We start from the raw sequence: 24,873 nt of genomic DNA on the forward strand, positions 1-24,873 counted from the left end.
GCATTTCTTGCATTCAGACAATTCAATTATTTGGCACATATACATCAACACATTCAAAACTCCTGTTACCTGAAGTTCAGCCTGTTGGTGAGCCTCACTGCTCCCCAGAGGCAGAGCTTTCTTGACCCCGATCCTAACGATCCCCTTTGGCGCCCCCTTCAGGGCGTCCACTGCCTCGTCAAGGCTGGCATTCTCCAGCATTTCATCGTTGACAAAAATAAGTCGATCCCCGGGAAGGAGACGTCCGTCCACCTGGGCCACGCCCCCCGGGACCAAACTCTTGATTACTATCACAGTCTTGCTAACGTTTTCTGGGTCCTATTCGGAAAAAAAAATATTATTAATACCTTCATTTCAAAGGCAGAAGCTTAGTAATTTCTATTAAGTGAGTAGTCTTTCTTTTCTCAAATCTGAGATCTTTGTGATACAATTCAATGAAAATGCAAGGTATTTTATAGTCTTTACAGAACAACATTTTTAAGGTCAATACAATGTTAAACAATGTATAGTTTTATCGTTTATGATTACATACACTGTAAATTACAGTAAAACATGGTTGCAGCAAACCCACTTATAATGAATTCATTCTTATACAATGGTTTTTTCATTCCCTGTAGTTTTTAAATGTATTATGAACTTATAGGATATAATGAATTAAATTAAAACAAATAAAATTTTTTTATCCCTGGCACTGTAAATGTAAAATAAAAGGTAACAGTCTGTTACAAATACCTTGTAGTCCAAGATACTGAACCCTAGACCTTTGTCCCCTTTACAGAGTTCTATCACAACCGGTTCTAAGCTCCACATTTTAAAGTTTGTCAGTTCCTCTAAGGACCGAGATTTGTTCTTCATCAGCTGCTGGAGAACACTATCATCTGTCGAGGCCAGTGTGTTCTCTGACTTGGCTTTCACAAGTCTCTCTGTGATTGGTGAGACCTCGTTAACACCTGAATAGTTTGATTGAAGGTACGAGTTATAACCGTTTTCTAATTTCTCCTGGTCAGTGTAGTTTTCAGTCTCTTTATGGCGAGCACACACGAGACGTACATGTTGAGGAAGCTCTTTGAGGATTCCCACCACCTCCTTGTGGTTCAGGCCCAGTAGTCTTCTGCCATTTACCTTTCAAGAACAAAAATCAAACATTACAAATTAAGTTTCTACAATGACCAAGATTTGGAGAATTTTTAAAGAATGGTATCTGTAAATGACTTGATAACCATAGATTACAACTTGTAGAGTATTAAAAGATGTAGAGTACATATACACATCTTGAATAATCACCAGTGATATTTTTTTTCAACAAAATTTAAAGTTTTTGAAACTTTTAAATTTCAGTCATTAAAATTAAAGCTGCATGACAACTAATGCATGGTAAGTTACTGAATATTTTCAACTTCAAATTATTACAATTAAACGAAGAGAACCTGCATGACAACTACTAAATTGTAACTTATACAGACCTCTAGCAGTTCGTCTCCACTCTTGAGGTGGCCATTGATGCCCACTGGACCGTCACTGAGGATGAAGCGGATGTAGTGGTGGGGCCGAACCTCTACCCCCTTCTCCACGTCAACCGTCCCCTCCAAACTGATACCCAGGCCTCCCCCCTCACGAAACTTGGACAGCTGGGCAACCTGAAATCATTATATACAATAATTAATTATGTGCACTGTTTTACAACATGCAAGAATTTCAGGTGAGCTAAAAAGGTACAGTATTATCCCTCACCTATACAACCATATTAGTTCTGCTTTTTGAAATAAATTTTGGAAAATATCATGATGCCAAATTAGCAAACTACATCATATTAAAGCAAAATTGTTTTGTTTTACGCAATAAATTCAAACTGCTTCATTATTATAATCACTATTTTAAATGGACACCTGTTTTCTTATGAAATACTTACCACAACTTCAAATTCGCTGCCAACTATTGGTTCCCAGCATGCTTTGATGGCTTCTTCTACATCTGGAGACAAATCACCAGCTAAAAAAAATATATATCAGTTATCTTAACTCTTTTATCAAAAATTTAACAGATTCACTATGTGATGACAAAATTTCAATTTCATGGCAGATGAAGCATCAACTATTGTAGTAGAGAAAACATGGTACTCTTTCAATCCATTTCTTTATCTATCTCATTTCATTTCATGCTAAATTTCTGCACATTATATTATACGATATCTAATAATTTTGTGGTACATGCAAGCCAAGGGACACGATATTGGTTCATATTGAAGTTTTAGCAAACTTTTTGTATTTAATTTCACTTGAAAGCATTTGTATCACCAACACCACATTCAATAGTCTCATAAAATTCAAGCAGTAAGGAATATTCAATCATTTTGTGGTAGAATTTTTAATGTTTCAAATTTATGTAATCAGACAATCAAAAGTTATTAAAGAAAATTATTCTGTCTATATTTTTTTTCATATTTTACTATACAGTAATAAAGGGAAAAAAAAAAAGACAGAATTTTCAAAAAATTAGGGTAAAAAAATCAGGACACCTGACTCAGCATGAATATCAATTAGACCTTAAAATCATCCATAAAATGACAGCTTTGAGTATAAAAGAAAAAGGAATAAAAGAGTATGTTAGCCTTTTTAGTTCATGGTGGGTTCAACAGATAAATAGACTTTCTATGTCAACTTCAAAGCTAACCCTTTAACAGGCTTTTTTCTATCACAGAAAACTCCAAACACTTTCAGTTTCTTTGAACTCTGTATGATAAAGAGACAATTCTCTGTTCTTTACCAGACATTTAGAGTTTATTGATCAGCTTTATTGTTCTTCAGCAATCAATTGTTAATCCACTTCAATGTCAGATTAATTTTCCCAGGGAAAAAATAAAATTTTTAGATTTTCTAATCTCAGACTGACATCTCCTTGAGAAGTAATTGAGCCAAATCCTACTGGAGGCCTTTTTTTTTTAGTAGATTAGAAAACATTTAAAACTAATGGAATTCCTATCATCAATATTTATAATGCCTTCTCTTTTAGGCTTATCAACTTTATGAATTAGTTAGAGATAAAACAAAGAAACCAAGCATGCAATAAATCCCATAAATGTTTAAAATGTCTTATCCTAATCTGTGACACAGCAAATTCCTATTCATTTCTTGGTAGCGGGTGCACTATCTTTTCATTGAGTAAAGGAATGCTCCCTCAGAATTGATGTCTTACGTACAGAATGTTATTTTCTCTGTTATTCGGGTGATCATCATCCGTAGTCACACTTAGTTGTACAAAGTAATAGAATGACAGCATTCCAATACCGGATTAGACCACTCACATAATTGAATGTTTTCAGGCACAAAATGTTATAGTTTAATGAGAAGACTTGGAACAGAGAAGCCATCATGGGGCTTACTCAGGTATTTATTTGAACTACATAATTTATACGGGAAAGCTGCGAGCAACAATTAATGGCCTTGGCTCAAAGAGAGTTGAGGCTGCTGAATTTTAAGGGCATATGAACAGGATTTCATCTTCTAGTTGTATACTCGAAAATGAACTTGGTAATCCCCATACCTGGTTGACAAACACAATGCTACTGTTAACAGTGAATTGATTTGTCAATTAAATAAAATGTCTCAGTTATCACTCACAATAATCTTCGTCTGTGCTGAGGGTTATGTCATGAAGCTCCACCTGCTGGCTGGGTGGATCCAGGGGAGCGTTTTGTTGGATATGGTTCACCATTCGAGCCTGAGTGGGCTGTTCAATCATAGGCGAGGTAATGGTGGCTGGGCCATCCATGGGGGGCATCACAGGGCCATCCATTTGGGAGGGAGGGGGAGGGGCAACCACCATTCCTTGTTGAGGGTTGAAGGGGGGCTGAGCTAAAAATATAAATTAAAAAAGGTCATATTCAGTGATCAATTCAATGACAAAGAGACAAGTTCTTTAAAAGTGCAGATGTCCGTGAATATAAATATAACAAAAGATACCAGAATAAAAAAAATAAGATGAGGCAATTTTTTTTACAATATTGTTCATAATTGATCATTTCCTACATCAAACTGCAGGATATAGATTTTATATTAAAAAAAATCTATCATCTGACAATATAGATAATTTAGTAATGTGTCTGCAAAAGCAAATTGGCTGGCCGCTAATTTACATATTGCATGCACATGAGTCGGTCCAGGTGTATTTTCTAGTTCTTCTATAAAGGAGGGCTGCTAATAATGCAATACATTTACACCATAAATCATATATAATGGGTTAGACACAAGACATGAAAGACTATATAAATCATAAAAGTATTGATTTTTGCTTCTTTTGCAATTACTCCGTGCTTGGAAGATGTTCATGATACTCTACTGCGATTATCTATCTCGTCAAATTAACTTTTATTACATTCGTAGAAATATTAATAACCTGGAGCAAAATTAGTGATTCACTTTGTTTTTATTCCATGTTGTTCTTAGGAAATAATGTAAGATTGGACAATTGCTAAAAAGAAATAGCCATATCCAAACCCATTAGTCTTTTAGCTATTTCATTCACTTTTATGAGTTTGTAGAGGATATGGAAAGAAAAAATTTGTGAAGAATAATCCATGTGAAATATTTCCAAATTTGGAAAAAAATATACACTATGACAAAAAAGTACAATTTAAGCACACAGTATTTGAAATTAAGTTATTTTCTGAAATTAAACTAATGTGGAGAGAGGGGGGGGGGAGGAAAATATTATTAGTTACACAGTCAGTTAGTGACCTAATAAGGATTCATACAGGGTGTGAAATGGAAATCCGTATTGGGCGAGGCGAAGCCGAGTCCCAGTACGGATTTCCATTTCACACCCTGTATTATTAGTTACATAGTCTTTTAGTGACAGGGTATGGGATGATACCTGGTTAGTAAATTTCATACCTGGCGAGGCGGAGCCGAGTCAGGTATGAAATTTACTAACCAGGTATCATCCCATACCCTGTCACTAAAAGACTATGTAACGAATTTACCCCACCGATGTAACATTTACGTTTTATCTGTAGTTTATAACATCCTTCATCACGCTTATACTGTGCCTATTATGACGTCACGTTTGTGTTTGTGACGTAATACATCGACCGGGTATAGATTACAACTGACCGGGTATGGATTTACAACTGACCGGGTATAAGAAATCCACCGCCTTCACGTGACAGACTTCAACCAATCGTAAGCCAGGATTTCACAAAAAAATCGACAGAGGTGGGGTAAGAATCCGTATTAGGTCACTAACTGACTGTGTTACGAATTTATCCCGCTGAAGACCTTTTTCAATATAAAAAAAAATATTTGTGCATATTATGAAAATATTAAGTTTTAATCCAATAACAATCAACATTAAATATCGTTACGGTAACAAGAAATTTAACTAAACTACCTACGTAAACCGTTTCTTTGCCGCCATTTTATTTACAATAACAATGCTTCGAACGGAATCGCGTGCCCGATTTTCATATTACACCTCGACGGAGACATAATACGGAAAATTTCAGGGCGTCATGTGATCAGCCTTTATCCAATCAGCAATCTACAAATTTGTCTGAAGCGGGATAACAAAGTATACAAGGTTATTATTTAACAGAAATATTTGATTTTAAACCAAGTAAATATTTCTTAATTAAGCCCCTCACACACCTAGATACTGCTGGAGTTTCTCGTACTTTGGCCCGTGTTGGAATCGAGCCAGCTGTAGGTGTACCATCTGACCTGTGTTACGCAGGACCTCCACTGCCTGATGATTGGTGAATCCATGTAGAGGCTGGTTATCCACCTATAAATAGTAACAAGAATGAACAAGTTATTCCTCACCCGTGAGTGTCACTCTCTAAAACATGGGACCACCTTTATGTCATTCATACGTGCCACAAGGTGCTCTGTTGCAAATTCACACCCAAGCAAAGATTTAACCATATGATATATTTATCTTTCACATATCGTTGACCTTGTTCAGTTCATCTTGAAAATTAAAGTACAGCCATGACCTACATTGCCCCTTCACCTCATAAGCTATACACTAAGTTCTGTTTGACATTGGTTCCAATATTTTAGAGAAGAAGCTAAAATATATGATCGAAAGTTTGTGCTCTTCTCACAATGGTGTGAGAGAATGGATAGCAAAATCTTAAACAGATCGACGAGTCAGATGATCCTCAGATGGATTGGAAAAAGATGTCAAATAAAAATGCAATTTATGTATAATAAAACATACTGAATCTACAGATAAAGTCCAAACTGCTTTGTTACATTCATTTTGCATTTCACTTTAATCAGTCTTTCAGCTATTCAGGTAAAACTTATAGATCACCTTCTTCACAATGAACAAGTTTCATCATAATGCATGTTGTACCATGGTCTAAAACTCTACACTCAGTTTTATAAATAAATGATCTAATAAAGTTATGCAAGAATCTGCCCTTATTCAAAATTGATGAGCAATAGCATATGTCATTCTGGATAAACACAGAAGGAATGCCAATAATTATGCAGCTTTCATTAAAGACTAAAGATGAATGTGAACTTTATTGGTCTTCACCCTCTTGTAAAAATGAAAGGCCTTTTCATACAGAGTTGTTTTCAAATTGATTTGAATTCATATTGTTTTCAATATTACACCAATTAAAAATTGATTGATTTATATTAGTTCTGAGAACTTTAAATATAACCTAATTGCACCAGCATCTTTTTTATTGGCATCTCAAACAATAGCAATATAACAAGGGCTAAAAAAAAAATCAGTCAGGAGATGGCTCATCTCAAAATGTCTAACAATAGCTTATCCTGAATGGAAAAATTTACCCTTCATTACGCTAAATAAATAAATCACAAAATGTGATGCCTTAGGTAAAAGCAACTACAGCACATTTCCTACATGATTTGACACCTGAACACTTTCATGAACACTTCAATGGCTACTAACAGGCATTGTAATTCTCTCAAAGAGGAGGGTTTTTTTAAATTTCACTTTTTCAGGAAGATTAACGATAATTACTAGATTGCTTTTCCATGTCAACTTTAGAAATGTTCATTAAAATTGAAATCTCATTTCTCAGCTTGATTCACTTTTAAAATGTTTTTAACACAAGTCCAATATTGGGGCCCTATTACTTGACAACTCATAATGAATAATTAACTAGCACGGCATGTTCCAGAAAGGTTATTGGTTTTTCACTTCATTTCAGTTTAAAGTGTATAATGATATCTAATCAGTGTAGTTTTTTATTTCAGAATTTCAGAGCAGGTGAGACACCACTTAGTAACATTTAAAATTATTGTAAATACTACATACTTCATTATTGAGCTAATCCTTAACCAACCCCTCCATACCTCCCCCATCCCCATATCTTTTTCCTGTGCCTCTCTGGGGGTAAGATTAGAATACTTTGTAGTAGTTGAGATTGCTTATTCTCAGCCATTTTATTTCAAGTTTCATGTGCTTTGTACCATTCACAAAGTTGACTTCTTTTATCTTGTTCCATTATCACAGGTAACTGACCTATAACATGTTCCATCATCACAAGTAACTATCTATAACATGTTCCATCATCACAAGTAACTATCTATAACATGTTCCATTATCACAGGTAACTATCTATAACATGTTCCTTTATCACAGGTAACTGACCTTTAACATGTTCCATTATCACAGGTAACTGACCTATAACATGTTCCATTTCAATTCAAAGTGTATACATGATCATCACAAGTAACTTTTTAACATGTTCCATTTCAGGTAACTATCTATAACATGTTCCTTTATCACAGGTAACTGACCTTTAACATGTTCCATCATCACAAGTAACTATCTATAACATGTTCCATTATCACAGGTAACTATCTATAACATGTTCCTTTATCACAGGTAACTATCTATAACATGTTTCTTTATCACAAGTAACTATCTATAACATCTATAACATGTTCCATTATCACAGGTAACTGACCTTTAACATGTTCCATTATCACAGGTAACTATCTATAACATGTTCCATTATCACAAGTAACTATCTATGACATGTTCCATTATCACAGGTAACTGACCTTACATGTTCCATTATCACAAGTAACTATCTATAACATGTTCAATCATCACAAGTAACTATCTATAACATGTTCCATTATCACAAGTAACTATCTATAACATGTTCCTTTATCACAGGTAACTTACTCTATCTTGTTCAAATACTACAGGTGAATAAAAATTTTTGTTCCATTATCACAGATAACTACCAATATCTATATTGTTCCATAATCACAAGTGCAATAACTCATGTTGTGTTCCATCACGTTCCATCATCATAAGTAGCTAAAGGGTAAAAATAACACATGACCAAAATAGCCCTTTATACAGTATCTATCCTTTTTCCAATATCCCAGGTGACTACCAGTATCTTATTCCATAATTATGAAGTTACCAAACAGTTGTTCCAATATCACAGGAGAGATAAACTATCACAGGTAAGGTAACATTAATTAACTTGTACATCTATCTTAAGTGAAACTACCTTTTCTTGTATTACTATCATGGGTGAGTTTTCTATGCCTGGATATGAGAATGAGGACAGTTGTACATGGGGGGGGTATCAATTACCTTTATTATCTGATCATTGACTTGGATCCTTCCATCTTGAGCAGCAGCACTATTTTCTGCAACACTTTTCACAAATATTCCACAAAGATCATCTGAAATTATAATAATCTAGCATCAAAATCATTATCCAAAGTCAATAATATTATATTACAAGTGTAAACTAGGATGCATTCCTTACTACATCAACTTTGGCCTATTTAGAGAAGAAAAGATATAATCATATACTTGTATCCCTTTTGACCATTTAACAAAACATAAAACTTGGATCAATAGAAGTGAACTTTAATGTCGACTTTTGAATGACATTGATCCTAAAGGCAGATTGATGTCATATTGCTGTGACGCAATGCCAGCTGTGAACTAGATTTATGACAGATATACAAATCAGGCATCACGTTGTAAAGGCAGAAAATCAATATATAAACAAGTCACAAAACATATGGTCATTTTGACTATTACATCTAACTTCAAATTATAATTTAAGTGCATGTTTTATTTAATGCACATTAATTTTGTTTTTTAACATTGTCTTTTAGAACATGTAATTTTGTGTCCATAGTTTATTTGTCAAGTATAAGTATAAAATTCATAAAATTTTCACGTTTGAATCAATTTCTTTGACATCTCCATGTATTAACTTATTTTTTAAAGTTATCTATATATTGTTTAAAGCAAGTAAAAAAAATATACATACATGTATATGCTAAAACATAGTTATTGTGCCTTTAAATCTACAGTAAAATTTGATTAGTACGAACACAGATATTGTGAATTCATGGATATAGGGAAGTTATCTTGAATCCCCAGCTTTAAAATTTAATGTACAGTATTTCTAATATAGATATAGCAAATTACGTATATAGCAAAATAATTTCATAGGTCCTGGTGACTTTGCTATAACTAAGTTTCAGTGTATTTGTCATTTCCATATTTCATTTTCCTTTCTTCTAACCCTTTTACTTAATTTCAAATTTGTACTTCTTGTTACATTTGATGATTATGTTACAAGCAGGCATTCAATATAATTGCATTGTTTTACTATATATATATAAATGAGTTGTAATATACCTGGGGCATTGTCTTTGCCCACGTAACCTGCGATGGTGATTCCCAGACCCTGACTGTCCTTCACTAGTGTTACGTCAAAATACTCTACCTCTGGGTACTCTGATCCTACGTCGTTATACGGAGGCTGAAAATCAAAAAGAAAATTAACAAAAGATTGAAAATTATACAAGTTTATATGACCACATAAAATTTTTTTTCTCTTGATGGTAATAAATTTAATTACCAAAAATTTATCTCCTGTTAAACAGGATACTGAGAGATCTGCCTCAAACATATTTTAATTTTTGTCTTGACCTCAACATTTGGGATCAAAACCATGTAATGTCAATACACTCATATTCAACACCGACAAGATTTCTGGTTATGAAATATTTAGGATTATGGATTTTTTGGTACCCTGGACATCAGACAAGAATTAATATAAATCTATAGTGATAATCAGTTGATGTGTTGAAGCATGCATAAAAGAGATGGCAGTCAGCAGATATAATGATTGCCGACAGATATCACATGCATTTGAATGATGATTGGATTTGAAAAAAAAATTCTTGGAAATAACCAACAATTTCATTCTCTGATGGCTTTGTATTGCATATTCATCTAACCCATCACATTACCAGGAATAGGAAATAGGATTTTTCAGGGAAGAAATTTTAATTTGATGTTTTTTTAAATTCTTAATAAGGTAAAAACTTAACATAGTATGTGTATTGCAAAGTTATTTTAAGGATTTAATGAGAAATCGGTATACATGTACATGTATTTCCATTTCCTTTTTAGACAGAAAATGAAGCCGACTCTGAAAGATACACTGGAACCACGAAAAAAAAATCAACCAATCATACTGTACCATGTGAACTTGAATCATTCCCCCAGCCATGTCATCTGCCATTTGCTGGCTGAAATGGTCTCCATGTAACAAGGCATTAATCTGTTGAAGGTGTTCATCCAGCTGGTGGGTGGGGACAATAGGAGCGTGGGGGATGGGGTAGGGGGAGGGTTCATTGACTGGTCGAGCCACGATCAGACGGACTTCACTGCCAGACTGACGTAACACTGCTGCCACCTGCTCCGAGCTCATGCCCCTCACGTTGACCTCACCGATTTGTAGGATGTGATCTCCACTGTGTAATCTCCCATCCTGAAAGACCAATAAAAATGCTTAGTTTATCATTCTCATAAACTTATTGAATTATTATAGAAAAATATATTTTCAACTCTTAAGTTTCAATTGGTTTGTTCATGGAAATGGATAAATATTGCGTACTTGAATGGATTTGAATTACAATGATAATAGTGACAATGTTTCAGATAAACCAATTTGAAAGAACATCTTTAAAAGAAACTTACCCTTTACATGTAATATGCATGCTATGAAGCATCATAAAACAAAGAGTAATACTATACGTAATTTCTATAGAAACAATGCACTTATTTTCAAAGTTACTTCCACAATAATTCACATTGGCTAAATTATCCATCAGCAGACCAGAGTGACTTATCACTTGACTAGAACTAAAATGTGACGACAAGAGAGCCATGAGTGATAACTATCTGGGAGAATCTGGATTACGGTGTCGTCTATCTATACATAAAATACTTCCATCACATTTAATTCTGAATTATGAAAGACAATGACAAATGCTTGACAACTTTTGTGTATTTTTTCTCTACAAAATCATAAAATATTTATGGCCACCGCTTATGACAAATCTCTAAACCATTTCTAGAGAGGACCAAAATAATCAAATTTTCCCTCCGAGGTAATTAAGACAGAAACCAAAAGTAGCAGACACTTTAAAGGTCAATAGTAAAATGAAAAGTTAAAGCCTAAATCTATCCTGGCATCTAGCTCTTCAAGCTTCTGGCATCGGAGATACACTACCGCTAACGAGTTTCTGAAAAGCCATGAAACTGACATATTCTGACAGTGGAACAAGGCCGCAGCACAATTGTTGCTGTAAAAGTTACATCCAAGATTTGATGAAAACAATTCCTCCCAGGCACTGGTAAATTCTATTAAGTTAGCTTTAGGCATTCTCTACAGACATGATCTCCATTGATCAGTGGAGCTCCGAAAAAGAAATGCAAAGTATCATTTATCCGAAGAGTGGTCTAAAATGGGGTGTTAGAAGCTATAATTTGCCACTGAAGACCCCTTAACTTGGATGTGATGGAGAATTAATCATTTGGAATCAAGATGAATACACTATGGAGGATCTACAGATTTGATACTTGGGTCAGAAGTGATAATCAATTCATGAAATACTTGTTCCTTCATTTGGCAATTTGGGACCTGGGATCATACATCTTTAAATTCAAGTTATTTATTCCATGCTATTTTGTCGTTAAGACAGATTACTGGAACTGATTTATGTTCAATCAATTTTTTTTCTCACATTTAAAGACTTGTAAAATGCAAAATAAAATTGTACATATTGAGGAATATGTGACCCTCAGCATATTGCTAGAGTCATGTCCCTTTTTCAATTTTCTACAAACAAAAATCTTTGGGTAATGGTAGATAACTAGTATGAAAAAAAAATAACATTCCCAATTAATTTGGTCAGATCATAGAAAGAGGAAGACAGAATCAAATTGTGGATGGGTCTACATAGTCTATAGATAAGTCACACCTTTTACAGTTCATCTGATTTCGGATGCAATATGTTTATTTCTTTTAATTTCTTGTAGAAAGAACTATATTTGCATTTTGCTAAGATTAAACTGACAAGGGTTTTGCCCCAACATCTGCACATTTTTTTTTTACCTCTGGTGTATGGGAGGAACTATTCACAACAACATACTGGTATACTGAATGAGTACATGTAGCTGAGATTGCTTCTATATACATTTACTGCAAAATCACTATCATTTTCATGTACAATGGGTTTCATTTTCTACCACCATAAAATGTACATTTCATATTCCATGGAAGATCGAGGTATGAATAGATGCACAAAATCAAGTCTACCACGAAATGTAAATTATTTTGTAAACATAACTACTCAACAATTCTTCATCCATGAAATCAAATCCTCAAGAAACATGTTTTCCTAAAGCCTAAAAATTTGACCCCAGAGAAATACTGTACACTTATTATATTTGGTGTGTACAATACTTGGCAACAAGTTGGCGTAAATTTGACATAGCATGTACATTTTAAATGTGCTAGATTAACTTATGATATAAAAGACATAAGCGGTGTTTTTGATTTAGCAGATTCTGGTTTCTGCCATAAAAGCTAAATAGAATAAAATACACTGCTATTATGTAATATGTTTACAGTATTGTGATTTTACAATATCAATATGACTCATCATAGCTTTGCTGTTCACATATAGGAAAAGAGTTTATAAGATTTGCAACTTTCACACAATTATTAAGCCAGGAGCTCACCAATCTTTGAAATAAATTCAAGATAAAGTATTACCGGTACTTACAATACAAGCAATTCCTCCAGGTAAAATAGTCTTGACAATGACCCCAGTGCTGCGTCCCCCAAATATCCCGAATCCTAGGCCAGATCCATCGTTAATTAGGTCAATCACTTCAATTTGGGTCCACTCAGTGTTTAACTGGAAAAAGAATAAAATACGAGTTAGTCAAGGAAGTGGACAATGAATCAAGTTATGCAGAAAATCATCTAATATTATATCAGCAAATGATGTAGAAAAATGTGATGATTTGTTTTGTTCACAGATGTGACATAATGTTCAATGATGAAATAGAAAGCTTTCTGTAATATCAAAAAAATTTTTTTGAAATCCCTCTACAGTCAAGAGTCCAATATTTCCTAAACAATGAAGGGTTTCAACACATGAGATGCTGTTCCTTTAAATACACACTTTATATGCTTTAAACCTACTTTTCTCCACTGAATTTTTCATTTTAAGCAAATTTACATTTTCCTTATAATGTCTCTACCTACTTGTTGGAGAGAATAATCCAAACTCAGATTGTTATATGTATGAATGATTTCTATGCTTTTTGATAATATTGTCAGGTTGTCTTATATAATTAGTGGATCTAGCACCCCTGCATTCCTTTTAACCAATATATCTTGGCGCTTTTGGGGACCTCAGCCTCAGCACTTTTAAGGATTAGAAACATTTTTCAACCAATGAATAGGGGGCGCCAAAAATTTGGGGGCTGCCTTCAGGCCCCCAGTGGGTCCAGGGCAAAGCCCTGGTGGGGGCCCAGGGGGCAAAGCCCCGAAAGCCCCTGGATTCTACAGATTTTGTAGGGTAAAAAGAGGTCTACCACGTAGACATATTCACATTTTCTAGACGAAACTGTGATTTACGCTAACCTTTTTGTCAGGTGCACTATATCTGCCACTGTTTTTGGCTATAAACCTTTTTGTCAAGACTATAACCTTGACATAATTCTTGACAAGACAACCTTGACACAATTCATAGGAATTATTCTCAGACATTAGTCTCTGTGTGTGCAAGCCTCCTAATGTACCATGTTTAACATTCACTGTAACTACTACAAGCACTACAAGTTCAGTACTTACAGATACTGCATTAGGGACTCTGAGTCTGACACCCATGTAGAAGCATTGTCTGTGTTTGTAGGTACTTGACAAATTGATGTTGTTTTGTTGTAAAGTGAGTCAGTGTAAATGGACTCTAAGACATTTATGATATATCACTTCTGCTAGCCGCTGATCACATGATAAGCACTTTATCATGGAACTTTTTTCTTGCAGAGAGAACTGAGAATTTCAAATTTTACTTATTTCATTTTCAGCTTGAAAATTTCATCAGTACACTCAAAAAAGGGCCTGTTTTTATTTATCCTAAAGAAAAGGTCTTTTAAACTGCAGTCACAATAGATATTCAACTAAAAAAAAATCATACAATACTATACTCCTAACCTTTGTGTATTCTCAATGACTAGAACGTATCTGCTTCACAAAATGGCATTAAGAGTTTTTCAGGAATTGCCTGATTATAGTCAGCTTATCGTGTTACAGAGTCAGGGCTTCATTAGGGCTGAAACCCATCTGGTGGTTTTAGTGGGACTATAGTGCTGGATTCATCACTACGCAATCAAAAGGAGACAGGAATATGATAGGTCTGCATTCTCCAGCCTGTTATTATACGCCAAATAAAGACAGAAAATATTGGGCTGCTTCAATATATATACAGTTTTTTGAAAAAAACGAGACAGGTCTTTTGAGAAGCCATAAGAAATGATGTCTCAATATACTGGTATAAAGGAAATGCGGCATCATTATTCAAATGCTTTATGCCTAAAATCTTACCAAAAAAAAAAAAGACAAAACTAAAATATGCTTAATTATGTACAGTGTATATCTAATCTATGTGAAATTGTCTACAATAAATTTAATATATTAAATCAGTCTAATTCAGTGGGGCACTGATTGAATTCAACTGTTTTCTATCAAAAATGATGTCCCATTATTGAATTTAACTGTTTTCTAGCAAAAATACCCCACGTATGTGTAAAGCTGTTTTCTAACAAAAACAATCAAATACTAGATACCATTTCTCCTTGTTTTCTTTTAAAGCATTAAATGTTAATTAATTGGCTCTATCCAGACTATCAGTGTTCTCATACCTCTTGCCTGACAAGCAGAGAGGCAATCCAGACTTTATTTGTTTCTCTACTTACTTGGTTCTATTAATTATTAATATTTGATAATTGATTACAACCCAGTATTGCCGCATCTATAGCCTTTAAAATGTATGCAATGATCGCATGTTCAATTGTTCACAGAATTATTGATGTTCATGGTTTTACAAAATTGTAAACATTAACGAAAAATCTTATATTGAAAAACCCATTATACAAATGTTATGCATTGTTATTAATCTTGCATTATGTAATAACCTTAGTTTGACTGAACCCCTAAGCTAGCAGGTACAAATTTCCTTAAAGTAAACCTTTACTGTTCATAATAATAATATTTTTCTTTTAAAGATGCAAGGCAGTTTCATTGTATAAATTACTTATCAATAAGGACATTGAATTCAAATGAATGCATATCATAATCATGCAATTTGTGCACTAGCTTGCTTTTATGCTGCAAGTTGATGAATACATAGAATTTACATCGTTTCAGACTAAGTCCCATTCTTGGCTCTGGCTAACTTTCATTGAACAATATACCTACCACCATGTCTGAGTGAACCTCGGGCTGAACATTTGGAACTGAACTTTGAGTGGGTTCAGCATTGACGAGCGGTGGAGGTTCAAAGGGTGGTGGCAGGTAACCACGAGCAATGATGAGCACCACCAAGCCGCGGGCACTCTGGAGAATCCTGATGGCCTCCTGATGTGAGATGTCTAATGGCTGACCGTCTATGGCCAGAATTTGGTCTCTCTCTCGCAGACGTCCATCCCTACAAAATAACAAAACAAGTTAAAGCAGTAGAACCAAGAAGCCAAGAAAAAAATATGATGAGAAGTGAAAGCATTATCCATAGCAAAGATATGAACATTTACAATATTGCCAATAAAAAAACAACTTTATTCTAAAACATAAAAAATCAGTTTTAATAAAAGATAAACTTGATTTATAAACACAAACACAAGTTGACCTGCAAATAACTTGTACCTACATGTATTTATTGCATTTCATCCACAATTAAAAGATAAAAACAAGTCACACCTTAGAGTCTAGACTAGCCAAGAAGCACACGTGCAAATCTGCTCGTAATGTTGACTCCTTATATCTTGCAACTGAATTCATAAGAGTCTGCTAACTATCACACAAGATTTTTTTGGCCATTACAGAAGCTTGAAAAAAATGCATGGTCAAGGCATTTAGGCTCTTACTTACCCTGTATCTGAACCCCATTCTTTTCTCTTTGGTTCATATATTTTTTGTTGGGGATAGCTGTCAATCTAAACACCTGACTTCTATTACACAGAACCCCCCTCCCCGTTTTTCTCCACCATCACAGCTCCTCAGAATACAGAGTGATGACACTCTGAGATCTAACACTGCTGACCCACAGGGAATATGGGATTATCTTATACTTCTTTATCATCAACATTATCCTAGAAATGGCTCCCATAAGAGGAATCAATAGCAGCAGGTTTTACATACTTTTTTCTTCCTTTTTCATTAATAATACGAGAAAGTGGAACTTCATTGCAGTATTGATTTATAAAACATGTCTGGATTTTCAGTTATGTCACAACTACATATCAAATTTCTGTCAGTAAATTGTTGATAAAGACCTTTGCTCGTGACTGCATTTCTCTAAAAATGTCATACTGCCTCATAATGAGTTAAATGGGAAGAACAGGGAGAGAGTGTTTCCCAAGTTTGATGCCATTAAAATAGGGAACTGTTCAGAGTAATGATTCAATCATTGATTTTAAATTTAATTTTGGCTGCTTACCAAAATCTATACTGAGCTTACAACATCCAAGCACAAAAAAATTACTTGTTCATTAAATTTATTACACTAAAAAAATAAATACACTTTGGGTATATAAAGAATATATTATGTTCTCTTCCTCTTTTAACATTATACCGTAATTTCGGGAATATAGGTCGATGGGGTATATAGGTCGAAAGGCTCATTTTCAGCCTTAAATTTTGAAAAATCCTAAGATAGGTCGAACTTACTATATAGGACGAGGCTTTGTTTCCCGTTTTCTTAATATTTTAACGCAGATACAACGTATCAGAACAGGTAAACCCCTAAAATTATCGGGGTTATTCCGTGACATGAACGTATCAAGAAAATAAACAGGTATTTTAATGAGTACAGCAATTAAATACTGTTTTGTAAAAAAATGTAGTTAAAACTTCTTTGAATTGTGTAACTACTTATTTTTCTCCAACTTGCCTGTTCAATGCCTCCGTAGTTTCACACTGTTGTTAAATCAGAGGCATAAATAACACGTAAATACGTTATTATTTTACAGCTATAAATCGGGAGATACCCGAGACCAAAGAATAGTAATTCCGATTTCAGAACAACTTGGACACATTCCTAATAAATTTTACTCAAACATTATTTACCGGTGGACGACAATTACTTCGATGTCCGCCATTTTTATTTTTCTTCTCCAGGGATTTGCTAAACCACGCAAATGACCATTGAATGTATATATCAAGCAACAGTAAAGAATTGAAATCATATTAACACTCTATAAGTTTAATTTATAAATTTTAATTGAGAGTACATTCACAATTTGACTTTCAACATGAATTTCACGACATTGTTTGTTCAATGATGTTTAACACTAATACCCTATAATGGCACGTGGGTTTCTTAATCATGCCCCGCAGGCATTTAAACCAACAGTCAACACAGGTGTTAAACACCTTTGCGTACACAGTGTACGGTAAATCCCTTTATCTGTCAGACAATTAAAATTCTGTTAGAAGCCAATCTGTGTATACCGGTAAATAATTGATTAATATTTAAAAAAAAAAAACAGTAATGACTTTTTTTTTTTAATTAAATTTAGGAATTGAATTGATTATTTCACTCGTTTTACATTTAAATAAACATAAGACAATAAAAAATATTTGATTTACTATTTCAATTTATCGCTACTAATAAATGGTAAAAACACAACAGTTGTGATCGTGAAAATTTTCCGTATTTTAAATTTTGATACGGTTGCGGTTTTACTTTTAGTACACGATCGCGACTTCCTAACTTCACAAGATGGATACCGCATGATGTTTATGGATAATACGTTGAGGAATTATTTAATAGATATAGCAACGTTGTTTTCCTTTGTCATCAACAGATAATTAATGGAACTTATTTTGTAAGAAAGCTATAGAATAAATATTTTATTGTTTACTGGAGCATTAATTTTTTTTGCGAAAATAATCAAAAAAGTTACGAAAGTGACACAGATTTGCTTTGAAATTGGCGTAAATTTTACTGATTTGGGGGCATTTTTCGTAAACTTGAGCCTTAAATAGGTCGAATTCTGAATATTGGTCGACCCCAGCGGTTCTGAGAAAAAAAGTATCGACCTATATTCCCGAAATTACGGTAATTGATGTTAAATGAATTGGAATGTTCTTTTACATATATCTTAAATCCTTGGATATCATGATGTTTTTTTCTTTGAACCCCATTGAGATATCAAGGTTTGATTGTATATATAAACACATACCACCCTTTCCAATATTTCACAAACAAAATAAGTGATAAAATTATAGTCCCATCAATCGCTTCAGAGAATTCAATCTGTAATGTCAAGTCAATGACTTGTACAATAAACCATCAACAGTAAAACAAAGTTTATGACAATTCAATAAACGCAGTGATAAAAATAAAGCTATATATGGTCACCAAGTCTTACGTTCAAACCAGCAATATTACCAAGTGAGAACCATGTTTATGAACTTCGCAGTAATTAATAGATTCTTAAAAAGGCCAGAGCCAAACCAGCTAGTATAAGACTTGTGGCAAGGCATGTATTCCTTACAATAAGTACTAAAACAAAAGCTGGCTGCCTCCGTTTTTAGCTCAGGCAATCCAACAATATACATAATGAACACAGGACCCAAGAGAAAGCAAACTGTCAATTATTTATCATTAGCTTTTCCACTCAACTTCTAACAAATCTAATCAGATATATTTTTCGTCCATTTTCACCTGTTCACCCATCAGATTGTGACAAATGATAACGTAAAGGTCTTATTTGCTAAAACTGGCTAATCTTCTAATATCTGATGCATCAATACCAAACCAGATCCACAAAAGGAAAATCTTCCTCATTTTTTTTATGTTACATGTATGTGACAGCACAGCAAAATGACAATCCAAAAAAAGTTCCCATTAGCACATAGAAAACTGGACAACTATTGATTACTTAAAAGAAAAAGATGTTATATCCCTTATTTTAAAGCTTTTATGATTGCCTGGTAGCAAAATCATAAGTGCTAACACATCCCCATTGAAAATATATGTATTTAAACATCGACTTTAGAAGAGGGTCTAATTGATTTCCTTGGAGTTTTTGATTAAATCTAATGATTTTCACTGCTGACAATGAACCATAATTACAACTTCTATGACAAACAATGTGTCATACACAATTGATGCACCACAAGAGTTAGCTCATTGCCAGCTTGCAAGCAGTCCTGATATAGTAATACTATTAGATTATACAATGGATAAAAATTCACTTAATTTCTCCTTATATAATGAACCATTCTCCATTTAGAATAGTGGCTTCTGGAAAATAAATATTTTTAGAAAATTACAATGCCATATTTCAATTTTGTTAAACAAAACTCAAGTCCCTGATGAAATCAGTCTAAGGGTCTTCTAGGTACAATTTTATATTTCTGATTAAATAACATGAAATTATAAAATGAAGCCATGCACTCTCCTGATTGTTTCCACTATAATTTTCTTTTTTTTTTCATGTTAGTTTTGTGTTAGCACAAGTAATAAAATTTATCAGCCAATAAAATTTAATGATTTTTATATTATTGAGAAGGAGAAAATACATGTACACTGTATACTAATACATTTCTGTGACATCACTTGACACGAGACTGGCAAAATAATTTCATAATCTTGTGTATTCTGTCCATTTGAAAATGCCCTTTTTGGCCACAAGAGGACATTGGTATCTGCAGTGCTTCAATAAAGCTTCACTTAGAGCTAAGGCAGGGCTTCAGAGTAATGACCGCAATAAAGTCAGCGAGTCCATATTCCTTTTAGTGGTTGGTTAACTTTATACATGTACAATATGATATGCATGTACATTGTTGTGCAGATGTTAATCCAATGGTATTGGCAGATGATCATTTTATCACATGATATTCTATTCTACCATTTTAGACTAAAAATATTCTGTACAAGATGAAGCTATGACAATGCAATGTTCTGGAAATGAAAATAGTACATATGTAAAGTCAAACTCCTAGGGTTCATATACGAAACACAGAGCTCTTTGACAAGATTTTTCTACGCACATTTTGAGACTTGATTTTTACTTCAACAATCATAAAGAAATAATAGGCCATTAAGCTTCCAACTCAAAAAAAAAGTTCCCTTTAACCATTTAAGAAAGTCACAATTTGCTATCACACTATCTATGGTAAAGTTATACCTATCCCATTTAATTTTATTTTTTAAGAAGTATTTCTTTTTGGGGGGGGGAGGGGTAGTAATTTGATTACAACATTTTCTCTTAAACCCCAGTCACATTTCCAAAAACGACCAACAGCCGACGGGTTTTCAAGCAAAAATGGGATTCTTCGGGTGACTGTTGGCAGTTAATCCGCCGTTGTCTTGGCCGATTTTGACCTATTTTTTTGTCGGCCAACCAATTTTGTGTCCATCGGTCCAAGTTATAAGTTTTCATGCGTCGGTGGCCGATTTCTTCAACTGCAGTTACCTGTCGACCAACCTTCGATTATTGTCCATCCAGCAGCGGTCAGTTTATTAGGTCGGTTGTCCGTCGTTGGACAATAAGGGTGTTGAAAATTTCGGCCGGCGGTTAAAATCAAACTGTAGCTCAGAGCTCAATGATCGGGTGACGATTGGCCGACATGTGAATATTTAACCTATTAAGGATACATAACACAAACAAAATTTTGATGCATGGATTGATATAAATTTTTTGAATGGAAATAACATAAATAATTAATCCGTAAAATATAAAGAAATCTTAAGTATTCTTTGCTGCTTAGATATGCACCATTTGTCGTTTTTATGCAATTCCATACAAATTTTGCACACATTTTCAACATTGAGTCACAATTTTATAAGATTCTGCCACTTTGCCTTGCAAACATTACTCACGTCACCTATCTAAATATAGATCTATGAAAAAATATTGCTAATTTCTAAAGAAAAAAGATTTTAGTGTTATTTATCCAGTCATCGGTGTCCCAAGGAAATAATCTGACTGCTCCGTGTCGCCCAATACTGTGTCGGCCGATCCTGTTCTTTCAGCCGACAAAACCAGAAAAATTTAGTCGCCTGACCATCGGCTTAAATGTGACCTAGGCATTAGACAGACAAATAGGGTGTCATTTATTTTTTTTAATTCTGCACCCTAAACATTTGAAAATTTTAGATCTGCTCCTGTCCACGATCAAAAGATTTCCTTTCTTTCTCCTTGTAACAGTGTAAGAGAGTTCTGTAAAACCCCAGTCACATTTCCAAAAACGACCAACGGCCGACGGGTTTTGAAACAAAAATGGGATTCTTCGGGTGACAGTCGTCAGTTCATCGGCCGTTGTCTTCACCGATTTTGACCTCTTTTTTTGTCGGCCGACCAATTTTGTGTCCATCGGTCCAAGTTATAATTTTTTATGCGTCGGTGGCCGATTCCTTCAATTGAAGTTATCCGTCGACCAACCTTTGATCATCGTCCGACCATCGGCGGTCAGTTTATAAAGTCGGTTGTCCGTCATTGGACAATAGGGGTGTTTAAAATTTCGGCCGACGCTTAAAATCAAACTGTAGCTCAGAGCTCGATGATCGGACGACGATTAGTCGACTTGTGAATATTTAACCTAGTAAGGATACATAACACAAACAAAAGTTTGATGCATGGATTGATATAAATTTTTTGAACGGAAATAACATGAATAATCAATCCATAAGATATAAAGAAATCTAAAGTATTATTTGCTGCTTAGATATGCACCATTTGTCATTTTTACAATTCCACACAAAATTTTGCATACATTTTCAACTTTGCCTTGCAAACATTACTCACGTCACCTATCTGAATATAGATCTATGAAAAAATATTGCTGAATTCTAAAGAAAAAAGTTTTTTTGTGTTATTTGTCCAAGTCATCGGTGTCCCTAGGAATTAATGTGACTGCTCCGTGTTGCCCGATACTGTATCGGCCGATCATGTTCTTTCAGCCGACAAGATCAGAAAAATTTAGTCGCCCGACCATCGGCTTAAATGTGACCTAGACATAAGCAGTAAGACTTCTGACAGTTCTTCAGTAAGGATGTTTAAAGTCAGTGACCGCACATACCCACTAACTCAGTAACTGTACAGTATGCTTTATTAATAAGTTATCAATTCCAAACACATCATGCCTCTTCTTTGTTAAAATGTTTATTTATCTAATCCTAGACACTTACATATATTTCACTTTTCCCCTTGTTGATTCTTGATCCTATATTTGTTACCAATACTCTTAACTAAGTGGGTTTTCTTTTGCTAAACTTTTGAACCTTTTCTACAGACAGATGGCACTATTTACTCAATTGAACTGGAGGTGATTAAAATGTAATAAACATACTTCTCTTCTTGTAAGTTTCAGATCACATATGTTGATTTCTGTTTATTTCACCTCACTTGATAAAATTGCTGGAAATTTATCAACTACAGAAAGAGCTTACTTCACAGAAAATTTCCCACTCCAAAAATGATAAACTCCTCTTTCATTTTACACACTTTTTATAATTTATAGTTAATTTATGTCGTATTTATTACAGGTCTCTTAGAACTGTTCAAGAATTATTTGCAAATGAAATAAATGATAGACAGAATATTTAAACATTACTGATGTGGCTTTGGTCTAGCTTCCCATTGTTTCAGTCTACACCAGGGTAATTACTAGTATGAAGGGTTAATGCACTATACCCATTCCCTTGCCTGTTAATCAATCTTAGAGAATCTTACATGTTCGTGTCTACAGAACAAAATAACCAAATTTAGACCAATATATTGCTGTCCCTAAAACTCTAGATAGCCAATACATGGAACTTTAAAAAATTTACAGAATTATTTTCATAAAGTGGAGTGGTCTGAAGTTGACAGCTGAGCAGGTTTAATGCCCCTTTTGAGGGAGATGTGAAATAGACAGCTAGCCCCTGCTTACAAACAGATCAATGCTAGTAAAACTCTAATCAGACAGGGCACTGATCAGCGATTACCATCAGTCTGATTAATAACTAATCGGACAGTCAGTCCCTCATCAAATTTATCATCAAGTACACAATAGAAAAGGCTAGTCCCTTATTTCCGTCCTTTAATCATGTACAGATTGCTTGGAGAGAAGGCAGATTTGGCATAGTGGATAGAAACCCTCTAGGTTACAAGTTCAATCATTTTAGTGCGAAGTCCATATGTGGTGCTAATATTGAAGATCAAAAACACTACAAAATCTGAACAAGAAGACTTTTCTTTAAGCCAAACATTTGTCCAAGTTCAAGTTTACAGAACAATTGAGATATTACAGAGAAAGTTTTCTAGAATGCAAGCTATAATATATATGTTCCATAATGCATGGATTTAGCATATAGAGTAGAAGGTTCAGTAGGTGTAAGCTTTTCTTGATGAATTCGATTAAAACAAACTTGTTTCTTAAGTAGGTTACCCATAAGATATCAATATCTTTCACCATGTCAGATCTAGGTAAAAGATCTGCAGACTACATATAAATTGGAATCTGGTTAATGAAATTATTCATCAAATCTCATCATCCGGTACATTACTTGAGTACATGTTGGAGGCTTTCACCGCAGTTAATTCCTTATTATTTGGCCCTAGTAGTATGGGTGCTATGTAACTCAATATGAAGAAACAAACAAGTGAGAGACTTAATTTCTACATGACTCATCAGTATTACATGCTAATCCTCCCAAAATATCTTCCCAAATATTGCCTTCTCAATGAGTTGCAGGTGGTTGTTTATATTAGTAAAAAGATGAGGACAAGTTATAACACATGGGACGCAGCAGTAAATCTCTTTTTCTTAATCTGTGAACTTGTCTCCTACCTAAATTTACCAAATAAAGCAGACCATGACGATGAATTCATCACTTACGAAACATTATCACAGTTTAATTATCACATTTCATAAAGCATGCAAATTAATGACAGTTAATGCATTAAAAAAGTAAGGAACATCTCTACCTCTTCCTTTAAACAGCAGAAGGCAAAGTTGTTTGCCAATCATGTACAGCCTTAAGCAGAGCGTTTAGCTCAATCTAGACAATATCTTAATTACAATAAAAATTTGTTAGCAGCCTTGTTTGGATCTGATAGAACATACTTGTATAAAGGCCAATCAATACATCTGCAATTTTATCTTTTACCTGGGAAACCTTATTCTCAGATCTATACACCAGATACCATGGTGAGTTCCCACATGTTCACAGAAAATCTCCCTAATAATAGCTCCCAAATATCCCCTGTCTGGTGATCATGAACTGGAACCAGAATTTTCAAAACACAAACATATTGCCGTAACGCTAT

General features: G+C 34.2%; 1 protein-coding gene across 1 annotated transcript in view; it reads right to left on the reverse strand.

Annotated features, from left to right (window-relative positions):
• The window catches only part of LOC134274737 (multiple PDZ domain protein-like), a 71,598-nt gene that overhangs the window by 38,488 nt on the left and 8,237 nt on the right, over positions 1 to 24,873 (reverse strand). Inside the window, 11 exon segments of the mRNA XM_062756972.1 lie at positions 70 to 318; positions 733 to 1,122; positions 1,464 to 1,637; positions 1,910 to 1,989; positions 3,618 to 3,851; positions 5,643 to 5,778; positions 8,596 to 8,687; positions 9,664 to 9,787; positions 10,514 to 10,804; positions 13,107 to 13,241; positions 15,812 to 16,040. Of these exon segments, the coding sequence (XP_062612956.1) occupies positions 70 to 318; positions 733 to 1,122; positions 1,464 to 1,637; positions 1,910 to 1,989; positions 3,618 to 3,851; positions 5,643 to 5,778; positions 8,596 to 8,687; positions 9,664 to 9,787; positions 10,514 to 10,804; positions 13,107 to 13,241; positions 15,812 to 16,040 (2,134 nt within the window).

This window comes from Saccostrea cucullata, unplaced genomic scaffold (assembly GCF_032062105.1).
Source record: "Saccostrea cucullata isolate Sc308-1 unplaced genomic scaffold, CSIRO_AGI_Scuc_v1 ctg823, whole genome shotgun sequence".
In the NCBI taxonomy this organism is placed as follows: Eukaryota; Metazoa; Mollusca; class Bivalvia; order Ostreida; family Ostreidae; genus Saccostrea; species Saccostrea cuccullata.